Source organism: Phymastichus coffea, unplaced genomic scaffold (genome assembly GCF_024137745.1).
Source record: "Phymastichus coffea isolate CEN01 unplaced genomic scaffold, Cenicafe_Pcof_1.1 PCOF00034, whole genome shotgun sequence".
NCBI classification, from domain to species: domain Eukaryota; kingdom Metazoa; phylum Arthropoda; class Insecta; order Hymenoptera; family Eulophidae; genus Phymastichus; species Phymastichus coffea.
Genome location: NW_026706845.1, coordinates 2541353 through 2555051, shown reverse-complemented (window position 1 = coordinate 2555051; position 13699 = coordinate 2541353). Strand labels below are relative to the sequence as shown.

The 13699-nt window shown below is 38.7% G+C and overlaps 1 protein-coding gene across 5 annotated transcripts in view; it reads right to left on the bottom strand.

Moving 5' to 3' along the window:
• The window catches only part of LOC131663385 (probable Na(+)/H(+) antiporter nhx-9), a 1718187-nt gene that overhangs the window by 270819 nt on the left and 1433669 nt on the right, over positions 1–13699 (bottom strand). For all 5 annotated transcript variants that reach the window (XR_009301845.1, XR_009301846.1, XR_009301847.1 and 2 more), the window contains one exon: positions 8865–8969. Coding sequence is in view for 2 of the 5 variants with exons in the window: in XM_058933773.1 (XP_058789756.1) it covers positions 8865–8969 (105 nt within the window). In the remaining 3 variants the exon portion in view is untranslated. The remainder of the gene's footprint in view (positions 1–8864; positions 8970–13699) is intronic.

Below are 13699 nucleotides of genomic sequence, written 5' to 3'. Positions count from 1 at the left end.
CACGTGGTGGGGCTAAAAACGCTGTCTGTAAAGAAACAGTAGGAAAAACACACATCGCTTGCCCCTAGGGCAAAAGGCCAATCCGCCAAACAAAAATAAACAACACGGACCATGACAGCACGTCGTGAGGTACGGCCCGTAAGCGCCCAAACATTCAACGCGGAGTCTACCACACCCCAAGATCTCAACTCGAGCCCAGAAAAGCCAAAATCCGGGATTCACTTGAGGGGAAATCTCTCGGGATTGTGGTACCACGCGCCGTCTTAGAGGACGGGAGAGCGCTCCGGGAGCTAGTTGCAGAGGACCAATGGTCTCGGCAATCCGAATTTAATTCGGGTAGATAAGAAATTACTCCCTATCGACTGGCAATCGGTAGGTGCAACTATCGTGGGTAAAGAGTCGTGGCCGTGGTCATAGCAGCCACCCAAAGTTCTTTGCCTCGAGCTCCGGAGTAAGGCCCGACAACTTTGTGTGAGAAAACACAATTTGAACGCTAATCTCGAACGCTAAAACACCTGATTTGAGCCTGGATCTCGGAAATTGATTCGAATGAGTGGCATGACTGGCACGAATATTGAAAACTGCCTGGGGAGTCGCCTTGTCGGCTAAGCGAGACCCCGCCCCTGACCCAAGTCAGAAAATTAATCGAAAGAGCAGAGATCAATATCAGCGAGTCATAAAAGCCTTCTATGGAAAGCGAAATCCAAGACTCGGGCAAAAATCAGAACACAACCTTTTCGAATAACGGACACCCACCAGCGTGAGCGGGGACGACCGAAACGCAATGGGAAGACATGTCTCGGCACGTCGAAGCGATGGACCTGTGAGTCGTGGGAGAAAAAATCCCTTAATACAGGAACACAGGGTAGGATGATCTTCGAACGCGAGCCCAGGAGGAGAGGCTTAGCTGGTTGATCGTCTTAGGAATTTCCTCTGGCTGTCCTGGCTGAGTCTCTCTTCTGACATCTCAATTTGGGTTGGCCTCTGCGGGGTAGTGGTACCAGATCAAGCAAATCTCGTAAGATTTGTATGCTGCGTGCTTCCGACGCGGCAGACGTCGGGGCAACTAGAGTCCCGTCGCGCCCAAACCGAGGGTCAAGCCTTTAGTTCCGATCTCCTTGAACGTTGAATCTTGAAAAGATCGGTACTCCTTTCGAGGAGGTCGCTACCTTAGATTAAAAAGGTTCAGACTCGCCGTGTGCGTCAGGGATGTCGCAGCAAACTTGACTTCCGGATCTCCAAAATGTTGAAAGCGAAGGAGTGAAAGACAGTGGGCTATGCCAACCTGTTGGTGCCCAGTGAGAAGGGTGGTAATGTTTGATTACGCTATGCCTCCCTCAAATCGGAAAAGTATGACAACATAAAAACACTAACTGTACCTGCATACCATATCAGCGCGCCAAAGTAGGACGACACAACCGAGCAAAGCTTAGATCGTTCGCTCTGTCAGACAATCGCTTCGAACACGTACATCTAGACATCATCGTCGACGCTTTTCACGACGTTGGCTCAATTGACAGGCTCACAGCACATTCACACGACGCCGTACCACCCGCAGGCGAACGGCCTCGTCGAGCGATTCCATCGAACGCTCAAAGCCGCGCTCATGTGCGAGTCGCAAACTCCTGGCCTGCTCGTCTACCTATCGTCTTACTAGGTCTCCGCAACTGCTACAAGGAAGACCCAAAGGCTGCACCAGCAGAACTTCTTTATAGCACCACGCTTCGCTTGCCAGGAGAATTTTTTGTCTCCAACACCGTCCCAGATAATCAGCCGGCTTTTGTTGCAGGACTCAAAGACCTAATGCGGAATCTTCGAGCCGTTCCAGTTGCTAGCCATACAAAATATAAGGTCTTCGAACACAAAGACCTGCACTCATGTACGTATGTTTTTCAACGCATTTATTCTGTGCGCAAGCCTCTGCAACCACCGTATTCCGGCCCACACGAGGTATGTCGACGCATAAACAATAAGGTCTTTGTGATCAGAATCAACGGCCACGAGAAGACTGTGTCGACCGACGCTCTAAAGCCCGCTTTTCGCGATGTCGCTGATGAGCCCACGCCTGCAGATGCAACCACCACACCGCCACTCGCGGACGAAACCCAGCTCGATGATGCGCTGCATCAACAGTCTGCACCGCTGCCGGTAACACCCGCTCGCGCGCTCCAGCAGCAACCTGATCCGCCACAGCGTGCTCCTCCACGGGACCCAACGGAGCCCATACAGCAGAATGCACGGCACCCGAGATACATACCAGCTTCCTAAAAAAGGGGTATCGTTCCCTTCGTGCCCTTCTGATGCTACGAAGCTCTCTAAAGGGGGAGTATCTGTGGGGACTGGACAGTCGGGACCGAGCGACGCATCACGGCAGCACCGGCGGAAGCAACAGCTAGCGCTGCGAATTCGCCCACGAAACAACCAGAGTGAAGTGAGGATAGCCAAGGCTCTTGCGCACATCAATTCGGCTCGCTTATTTTTATTGCCAATCTCGGCTGTACAGTTAGCTTAATAAATATTTGATAGACCTTACACCGCTCAGTGTCGAAAACACATTATTTTCCCCCGAACACGTCTCTAAAAATATCTCTCTCAAAAATAGACATTCCAAAAATGAATTTAATACAGTTCTATTAACTCTTGCATCAAAATCTTAAAAATTGAAATACAAGATATAAATAGACTATTAAATTCTTAGAAAAAACCTTGACTTATCATATAAAAGTAAATGCCAGAATTCGATGTCAAATAATTTCACTTGGTCCAAAATTTTGTTACTCCACTGAGGTTTATAAACCACAAATATTAACTACTATAAAAATGTAGAAGGGCTATTACAAACAGACTATATAAAAACGACTTATCGTATGATAAACAAGATATCCGCAGTAAAATAACGAGAATATTAGAAAAAACTAATAAAAACGTAAAACATATATCTATTAAACAAAAAGAATTGAACAAAAAAATAAAATCAACAAAAAATTCTCTGAAAATGTATCCAAATATTATGTTTACAAACGCAGACAAAGGTAATATCACAGTAGTCATGTCCAAAAAAGAATATTTAGAAAAAATTAATACTTTATTAGATGATAATATCACTTATATCAAAGTTAAATCGAATCCTCTGAAAAAATTACAAGGTGACGTAAAAATAATTTTAAAAGATTGGAATGATAATGGTTTTCTGAATAAATATTGGCATAATAATTATTTGACTCATACCGACACATATATAGCAAAATGCTATGGATTACCAAAAATACATAAACAAAATGTGTCATTACGACCAATAATTTCATCAATTAATAGCCCTACTGATAAATTAGCGAAATTATTATATAGTACTCTTAAAACAGTTATAAATAAATCTAACTCTCACATTTTAAACAGTAGACAGTCAAAACAGAAATTGAAAATTATTTTTATTCCAAACGATAACATTTTAATATCATTAGATGTAAGTTCCTTATTCACGAAGATACGAGGTCTGTCCGGAAAGTATCGGGCCTACCTTTATATTTTCGTGCTAGCATTATTCTTTATCATCTGGTGGGTGGCATCCTTCAAAGTAATCCCCACTTGATTGAATAACACGGTTCCATCGATGTTTCCACTTTTCAAAACATTCCTGGAACTCACTTTTCGGGATAGCCTTAAGTACACTCGTCACATTGTTTTCAACCGTTGTTTTGTCATCGAATCGATGTCCTTTGAGTGGTTTTTTTAGTTTTGGAAACAGCCAAAAGTCACAAGGAGCTATGTCGGAACTGTATGGAGGTTGTCGAAGCAATGCGATATTGTGTTTGCTCAAAAACTGCTGCACAAGATTGGATGAATGCGCTGGCGCATTATCGTAATGGAGAAGCCAATCACCACTTTCCCAAAAGTGCGGCCGTTTTCTTCTTACTGCATCACGCAAACGTTTCAAAATTTGAATGTAGTATTCTTTATTGATTGTCTAACCTGTTGGTGCATATTTGTGATGTACAACACCTTCACAATTGATAAAAACAATCAACATTGCTCCGACTTTGACGTGCTTTTTTTGGTCTTGGCGACTCAGAATGCTTCCACTGTGAAGATTGTTGTTTTGTTTCAGGATCATAACCATAAACCCATGATTCATCACCTGTAATAACTTTTCTAAGCACATTATCATCATTATTGACCATTTCCAGATTGTCCAGAGCGATTTCTAAGTGAATGTTCTTGTGCTCTGCTGTGAGCAATTATGGGATGAATTTCGCACACACGCGTTTCATTCCTAAATTTTCGGTTAAAATTTCCGAAATGATAGTTTTTGGTATCCCAAGGTCTTCTTCTAGTTCTCTCACAGTCATACGACGATCTTGTTCGATTGCAAGTTGCACCCGCTCCATATTATCTGCGGTTTTTGTCGTCGAAGTTCAGCCGGAACGAAAATCACTATCGACAGAAGTGCGACCATCCTTGAACCGTTTATACCACTCTTTTATTCGTGTTTTGCTCATAAACTCGCTTCCGTAGGCCTTTTGCATCATTTCAATAGTTTCCGAACTCATTTTTCCGAGTTGAAAGCAAAATTTGATGCAAAATGGTTGATCTTGTTTTTCAGTCATTTTTGAGAATATCACAATCCGACGAACGCGAAAGAGGCACTGTAAACAAAGACACGCTGCGCATGAACTATACGTCCGGCAGGTGTCAGTAAGTAACCAATAGATTCGTGAGACTTTACTGTTGACGTTTCTGTCCGGTAGAGGTCGCTCTAATACTATGGCACGAAGATATAAACGTAGGCCCGATACTTTCCGGACAGACCCCGTATCTTGTGATTTAGTCTTGGAGGGATTGGACAAACGTTATGAACAAATTAAAAATTGTAAGATTACAATAGAGTTTTTATTGAATAACACATATTTTGTGTTCAACAATATTTATTATAAACAAATATTTGGAAGCGCGATGGGCTCCCCTATCTCTCCTTTATTGCCTGATATTGTAATGGAAGACTTGGAGAAATACTGCCTGAAAGTGTTGTGGAATAAATATCAAATTAATCCTGTTTTCTACTATAGATATGTTGATGACACTTACATGTGCGTTCCAAAATATAAAATTGATTTAGTTGTCGAGACGTTCAATTCTTATCATAATAGATTACAATTTACGTTTGAAATTGAAATGAATAATTTTATTCCATTTCTCGACTTAAAATTGATCAGAAATAATAATAAATTAGAATTTGACTGGTTTAGAAAAACAACACAAATTGACAGAATTTTGAATTTTAACTCAGAACATACAATTCATCAAAAAGTTAATATAGTTTCAAATTTAGTGAACCGGGTGTTTTTACTTGCTGACAAAACATTTCGTTTACGCAATTAAAAAATGGTTACTAATATCCTGAAGAAGAATAATTATCCATCTGAATTTATCAAAAAATACATACACAAAAGGAATAGCAGATATGAAAAACGGAAGAATAATTCTAAAAATTTAATAAATCAAAAACTACCTTTAGTCGCTATTCCAAACATTTGCAACATCTTTAAAAAATGTTCATAAATTGCAAACAGCTAGCCCTGGAATGAAGAAAAATATATTGGCTCATTGATGGAAAATCAGAGCTGTCAATCGAAAACAAATAACAGCTATACAAAATTGTACTCAAACCAGTCAGGACTTATAGCATAAAACTATGGGGTGATTCTTCACTCAAATATTGAAACTTTGGAAAGATTTCAATTGAAAATCTTACGTAGTATCATACGAGCCTCGTGGTTCATCTAAAAAAAAATTATAAGAAACGATATAAAGGTAAAAAACGTCCAACAGTAAAAGGAGAAATTGTAAAGTTTTATGTGAAATTTAACTCCAGACTCTAAAATCCCCCAAATAAACTATCAGCAAACTTTTTTAAGACATCCCTCACTAATGCCAGACTCAAGAAACATAAACTCATGAACACATAAATAAATCCTAATTTATTTAATACATGCACACTTTATACTTTAAAATAAAAGATAGAATACTCACTGGAGTATTCTTCTAAATTTCATGTTCATATAACCATATTGTAATAACATTTACTTATTGTCTTAAAGTATTAGAGAGATAGTAAAAAATTGGAAGTAATACAAGAAAAATTTTTCAAGTAACAACACCTATTTTGCTTCCAAGGGCATTAAAAAAAACTGATTGTGAGAACTATTATTATCTGATTGTCTATGCTTCTTATGCACAATAGAATGCGGGAAGAGTAAATATATTAGGTACAGTGAGTTTCATTAATTGTAAGTTATATTTCGGAGCCATCGGATGGTAGTAAATATTTCTGCACGCTCATTAAAACAAATGGCGCGTTTTGACTATGCTACATTGGCGTATGTTGCCAATCGTAATATAGAGTAATACGATATATAACACGTGCTAATGTAATGAAGTATCAGACTATTATATAGTTTTTTGAGTATACGTTACATGATAATATATTTGGAAGTTGTAACGATGAACGTTACGTCATTGGAAATAAATGAGTTCTTTCAACTTATGTACACACCTAGCGAGTAGCAAAAGGATGAGCTTCATATATTAAAACAAATTTTAAATGTAACAATACATCTACAACTGTTTATCAGTGCTTCAACAGGCCGTAGAAAGTCTTTTTTAGACAAATTGATTAAACAATTATATTGCAGATTTGTTGCTAGAGAAATAGCTTTTGGTAGCTGTTTTGTTTATGCACCAGCAAATAAAGAAACGTGGAAATAACCTATTTTGATTTGTCTAATATTTGACGAAAGTTACAAATATCGGCCTATTAAATGCTTAAAAAGTTTCAAACGTTGATTAGATGCGACTAAGCATTTCTTTTTATTAAAAAATATAATCGTTTAACGCGCTACCTGGAATATTTAGGTTTTGTTTTTTATGTAAAATGCCACATAAACTACCATAAAGTGCTTCTTCCAACAAGAAATTTAAAAAATCAAGTATCTTCGATGAAGTCAAATGCTGAAGATTTCCTACCAGAATGGATGTGTATTGAACGTTAATTTTACTATGGAGATTGCTAAAAACGAGTTTCAATCAGAACGAGATATGATGAAAGATGAGGATTTATTGCTTGAAGGTATCGCGTGTATTTAATCGGTATTATAAAACAGATTTTTATTGTCGAAGGTTTCGTTAACATCGATCTAGGGTAACTAGGAATCGGGCAGATTAGAACATTATTAATGCAACTCTGCGTGTTCCAAAAAAAGTTGCACGAAAAATTGGGAATAAAGCTCTACCAGCCACACAAATTAGTCAGCTCAGATGATAAGAATGCGTCTTCAGGAAAAAGGTTGAAAGTCACTAGTTTGTGCGAAAATATCCATGTTGATAGTCATGCATCGGCAACCTTGCTTACGTTACGTCCATAATCATCCAAACTAGACACACAGATAATGGAGAATGTTTACAGCCGAGTCTCGATTTTGTTAATTTGTTATTTCTGTCATGTTTGGTTAAGAAAGAAGTCCGATGTTTAGGTAAGAATAATGCTAAAACTCTAAATTAGAATGTAGACGTGAGCGTTATGAAATAAATCTTGTTGATCCTACTTAATCAATTGGTAGAGGATCCGTTATGGTATAGGATGGAATATCAATGGACTATCGAACAAATCCGGTGATTCTTCCACCTCCAGGATCAATAGCTGCACGTTATATTAACGAAGTTTTATATAATTTCATCTTGATGTTGTCTGTCCACTACATTCCAAAAGTAACTCGTGATTATTTGGAAGTAAATGATATATAGTGACTACTTCATCCTATTCATAGCCTAGATCTATTGAGTATGTTGAGGATATGATGGGTAGAAGGCTAAGTATCCTAGAGAGAGCTCCTGCTACCCTTCAAATTATTCTAAATGAAATTTGATACGTAATATCTCGAGATTTTATAAGAGCATATATAAATATGTAAAAACGATTAGAAGAGGTTATTCAACGCCAAATGGACAATATACGGTATGAAATATTTTCCTTTTTAAAGTTTTCATTTTCTCATTAGGCAAATAGAGTTTGGAGTCAGAAAATACTGTAGAAAGGACGAGTCACAGGATCTCTAATTTGTGTTATGCTTTACATAATAAATCCTTTTAAGAGCAAATATGATGCGTAAAATCCAATCAGCAACCTCCTCGTAGTACGCATCGGGTACTGCTGATGCTGACGGTATTTATTAAGAATGAACAAATAACTTCAAAGAGGCTTAAATGGGTCAAAAAAATCATAGATACTTAATTTTTTGTAATTTCTTTTTGAAAGAAGCGCTTCACGATGGTTTATATGACATTTAAAAAAAATCAAGGAATTGCAGGTAGAACGTTATACGGTCACATTTTTGAATAACAAAAAAATGCTTGTGATTGAGTAGAAACGAAGAAACGGCATCAATTTGCATAAAATCCGAATAATTCTTTACATCTGTATTTATTCTTTAAATTTTCTTACATCAAGCTCTCCTTAAAGAGATACACGCAATACATCACGCAGCCGTGTATTCGCTGCAAATTGCAGTATCATTGAATGCGAGGTAAACTCTAAGCTTGCTAATTAAGGGACAGACATAGAGAATCAGAGTGATTAAAAATCCTTTCGAAAGGAATGTTTAAATAAAAATATTTTCATGATCCGCCTTACTCACAATAGATCTGACACACATCCGTGAACAATGGTTTATTTCAAACTGCATACATTTACAAAGTTTTAATTCCGGTTGCATTATCTATTAAGAGAAACACTTGTAATGCCATAGGTGATATCATGGATAATATGTAATTTTTCAAAAAGATTTTCGCAGAGATTGAAAATAAAAACTTACCTAGAGATTTAGCTGTAAACGTTATTGCAGTATCCCAGTCATCTTTTGCTTCTGAATTTTGCTGATTATCAATATCAGAATCATACTTGATAAAATCGTATAAATCTAGAAAACATCATTGAATCAGCCGTTAACTAAATTTATATACGATATAGTTTTCAAGTTTCGTTTAATAAATAAAACGTTATATATGTAATTTCTATGTTGCTATTATATTTAAGTATTCGAAAGTAATTACTGTAGAATATTTGAGGATATCACAAACGTAAGTAATAAATCTGTTCATTATTTCCTTCACTTGCCTTCATATCGTTGACTAACTCTTCAACTTTATTAATTCGTTTAAATTTGAAATCCTCATTGCATACATCGACATTGGCAGTTAATATAACTACTGGTTTTATGAATAAAATAGTAATTTAAAAGTACGGAACTTTGAAAAATACAGCATGAAAATTTGAATTGCACATGTTTTAAGTCAAAGCCTTGTGCATCATTAGTATATTACCGTATCATCTAAAGTACTCACTAAACTTTTTCCAGTGATCGGAAGAACAAAAACTTGAATGTTCATGTTATTTTTTATGCAATTAAATTTATATAACCGCCGTTTTGACAGAAAAAATATGACCCTTGGAAAAAAAAATTTAGCTTTGAATTTAAAATTTTTTTGAAGAAAGTATGTTAGAACCTTAGACTCGCACTTTAAAAAAACAACTTCCTTACGAGTAGACTACTACTAATACTTATAGAATCTAGAGGCTATTGTGAGATTAATTTTGTAGCTACAAGTAAGTAAAAATAATTGCAATTTAAAATTTTTTATATTAACTTCGAAATCGAAAATTTTTTATTATAGTTATGAAGCAATTTTGAAATGTTGGGCACCCTTGTAATACACCTGATCGAAGAGTGGAAAAGAACATTAATCCGCCTGATGCTGCTGCCAACGACTATTTGGGCAGACGTTGATTAGAGGAGGGATTCCACGAGCAGCAAGTTGCTAGTATCACCTCCGGCAACCCTTTTTCTGATCATTGAATCAACTATCTATCAACTCTGCTAGTGTTCGCTGGGCCTCTTTTTACTTTCAGATGAATATGGACGCGGAACAAAAGAAGCCGTTGTACACTAACTCTACTTTATAGAGCACCGTTAAGGTGCTGCAATCATTTACAGAGCCGACCGCATTCCTACTTCGCTTTATGTCTAATCGATAACCGAGAATGTTTGCCAAATCTTTTTACTCACCCTTCAAGTCTAAAAGAGGACGGATATGGATGATATGCTACTGTTCTTCGATCAATCCTGGTACCAGAATTTGACTGAAATCTTCGTGACTATACTGACCACTCAACCCACATATCAAGGACTAGATTAGAAAGCATTGGAATGAGAACGCACAGCTCCGATTACTCCCGCCTTTAAGAAGATGAACCCTCCAAAATGGGCGACAGCATCCAGAACTTCGGCTCTTCGATTACAAAGTTATGCACAGACTCTGAGGAACGGTCATAGTCTTGCTCTTTGTCATTTGTAGCGCCTGGGGCCTAATACGTCCAGGACTTTTCTTCTCGGCTTTTCGATGCTCCTGACCAAAGCATCTAAAAGTCGGAAAGAGGTCTATGCCGGCTTGATGGTAAGGTGGTTGGTTTTTATTGGCACTAATGTGTTCATAAATTGCCGAAATCCCGCGGAAACCGTTACCTTAATCAAGCGGGAAAATGGCTCCATCGCGGACATAGATGCCAAGCATCGAGCCGCTGTTTCCCTTACGTTATTCAAAGTCGGTTGAACACTCTAAGGATTGATAACTACGGCTACGATCAACGGGTTAGCTCAGATGATCGCCATCAATCTCTCTGAAAGCTGCTGTATACCAGCTCTACCGTAGTTGCGGGTGCTACTGAGATACCGCAATTTCTCACAGAACCGGCCGTATACTTACCTCGCTATTATGCCAAACTGATAAGCGAGGATCTCCAGATCTTTCCGCTCGTTCTCTGAGTCTAAAAAAGGATAGATACGAGTCATATTTTGCTCAAGACACATCCCACGATTTCAATCATCTGAAATAAAGCAGTGAACCAAAAAAATGAACTAACACAAAGAAATAGAAGAAAATAAAACAAACACACACGTAGATGACAAAGAGTGATCGAACACTTGCTAACCCCGGCAATCCGTAGTCGCCATGTAGATCTCGTGAAAAAACACTACAAGAAGCTTATGTAGGAAGGAGTATTTCGGGTCTACCTTCGCATTTCTTTCCACGGCCATGTTCAATAAAATATGAACCCTCCTGAGTACTAAGTCACTTTCGTGAAATTTGATTATTTGTTTTCTTCTTTGCTTCTATTGTAAGACTTCTTCTATATATTGCATCTGTTCTACGGGACAGATGACAGGTCACGTAGAATAGCCAAATATTTTATCCGGTTGAATCCGTTTACCTCTTTGGGATTTTCGGGTCAACCTGCGTCATTATTTCGTCAACTGTTTGAATTGCGATGACTGCAACATTGACAGTTCCGATATTTCGCTTTCTACGTTTATGAACTTTCTATTCGATTTGAACGAGATGAAATGTTTGCTTCACACCGTCTATCGCTATTGTAAGTATTAGTATGCCCACGATCTCCATCGGTAACCTTCAGAAACTATGCACTATTGCTGATGATCCAGTGAAATTCTTCTGGAACTTGTTCGTGATCCTGTAGGCTACTACCACCAACTCTGCACCTGTATCAAAATGCGCACTATAGGATTTCTCTACGATCCTCATAACCAGTAATGGTTGATTTTCTACATAGTCCACAACCATGAAATTAATACTGGCAATTTAATAAGAAAGGTTAGGGCATCTGTCGTATTTCGCATGATCCCTGCCTTCACCGCGACCAAAGATACTCCTGAGATATCTTATTAGATCTCGTGAACTATGACATAACTTAGTACGTTATCTGATACTCCATGACAACCATTGCTGGGATCATTAACAATTGGAGAGTTTCCCAACGGTGCTTGGCTTTTCATTGGCTATAGCGAGCTATACGATGAGTGCTCGCTCGTCAACTCTTAGACGTACTGATTTATGGTACAGTGGTTTCCGAATCTCTGGTGCGCAACAATACTTACTACAACGAACTACTTACAAGCATTAAATTGCAGGTGTCTCAGGTTCCCTGGCTCCGCATACTGCCTCTCGCTTCGGTCATAGCTTACTGGTAAGGTCTCAAAATCTCTGTGCGAAGATTGTCATCTAACCCGGTCCCTTCTGCCATCGTTTCATCTACCTTACCCTTAACCGTAAGCTCATCGTTAGCATGCTCACCAATCAGATACTTCTTTAACATTCCTCTCGGGACACTACTTGTCAAAACTAACTCGAAGCTCGTCCCAACACCTTTCATCTAACTGTGTCACTGATCGCCATTTAAAAAGCATCACGTTATTGTCCGTACTTGCGGTTGTCTCCATAGACCTATCTGAATCTACGCGGAGAACGTTGAGCTACCACTTCCCGCATCGTCTTTTTCCGTTAACGGTTCTCAGTTGTAACAGATTTGGAAATTACAATTTTCTGCATTGCAATTTCAGCATCTTTCAATGCTCTGTAGACAATTATTCGGATAATGCCCCTCCTAGTAACACTTGAAGCAACTGTCGTGAACCGTCTTGGTTTGAGCACTGCTACTTTCGATAGCCGCATCCTCCCCAGAGATAGCAAGCGCCCGCGAATCTGTTTGTACCATCACCAACTCGTTCAGTATTGTACTGCAGAGCGGCCGTGCCGGGGCTTAAGGAGTTGGGATTGTGCTGCACGCTTCGGCATATTGGTTGTTACTGGAATCGCGAAATTTTTAAAGCTCGACATAACGCTCGTCAACATCTCGTGATCCTGGCTCGAGTCCGCAGCTTTCGCTTTCTACTCGCCACTGCCCGGTGCCCTTTCCTTTCTCATTTTTTCTTCGATTTATTCATCCCCGCGGTACCACCCTTTGTCTACGTACATGCGACATCCGAGATCAGCATCTTATCTCGTATTCCTTTCTCAATTTCTTACTGTAGTATTGTATGTCGCTCAGGTCATCGATTCACTTATCCTCGAAATAAAAATGATATTCGGAAGTAGACCTTTCAGAAACAACTGGGACAGTTTGAAAGCAAAGACACGATACACTGGAATGTGTTGACATATTTCTCAATGGTCTAATTCTTCTCTTTGTGTCAGTTATCAAATATCATCGCACAGGTCGTCGCAATCAATATCACAACAGAAGAATCTGCGAAAATTGAGCGTTTGAATGCACTCTTCAGCTTCGTTAAGTATCTTTTGATCTTTAGCTCGTAAGTCTCCCGATATTTTCAGCTACTACGCTTTGAAGGCCAAGAAGCAGCCTGCCCATTTTCCGTTAATAAACGCGCACTGTCGCATTGTTGTATAGCTCTCGTTCGAGTCTGATGCGTTCCGTCCGTTTGACTTTTACCATTTCCAGGTCGCTGACGTGATATAATAACAACTCTGTGGTGTGTCTGCCAAGCGTAAGTGGCTTCATCGGAGTATTTTTCAACACTTCTCTACTGCATGCATCAATTTCTTCCAATTCAGTTTTGTTAACTCATGTGAAAGTCGCATGCTCGTATCGTTAACAAGTGGTGACGCCAAATATTTATAATAAGCCGTTTGTAATTTCACCAGATTAAGAAGGTTTCAGGTTTTTGCGAAGCTTTTATTAGTAGAATCGAAGTCGGCGGTTCTAGTCTCTCGACAGTAAGCTATATGATGACACTAAAGAAGCTTAGCATTTTCTGCATAAATGATGAACAGACCT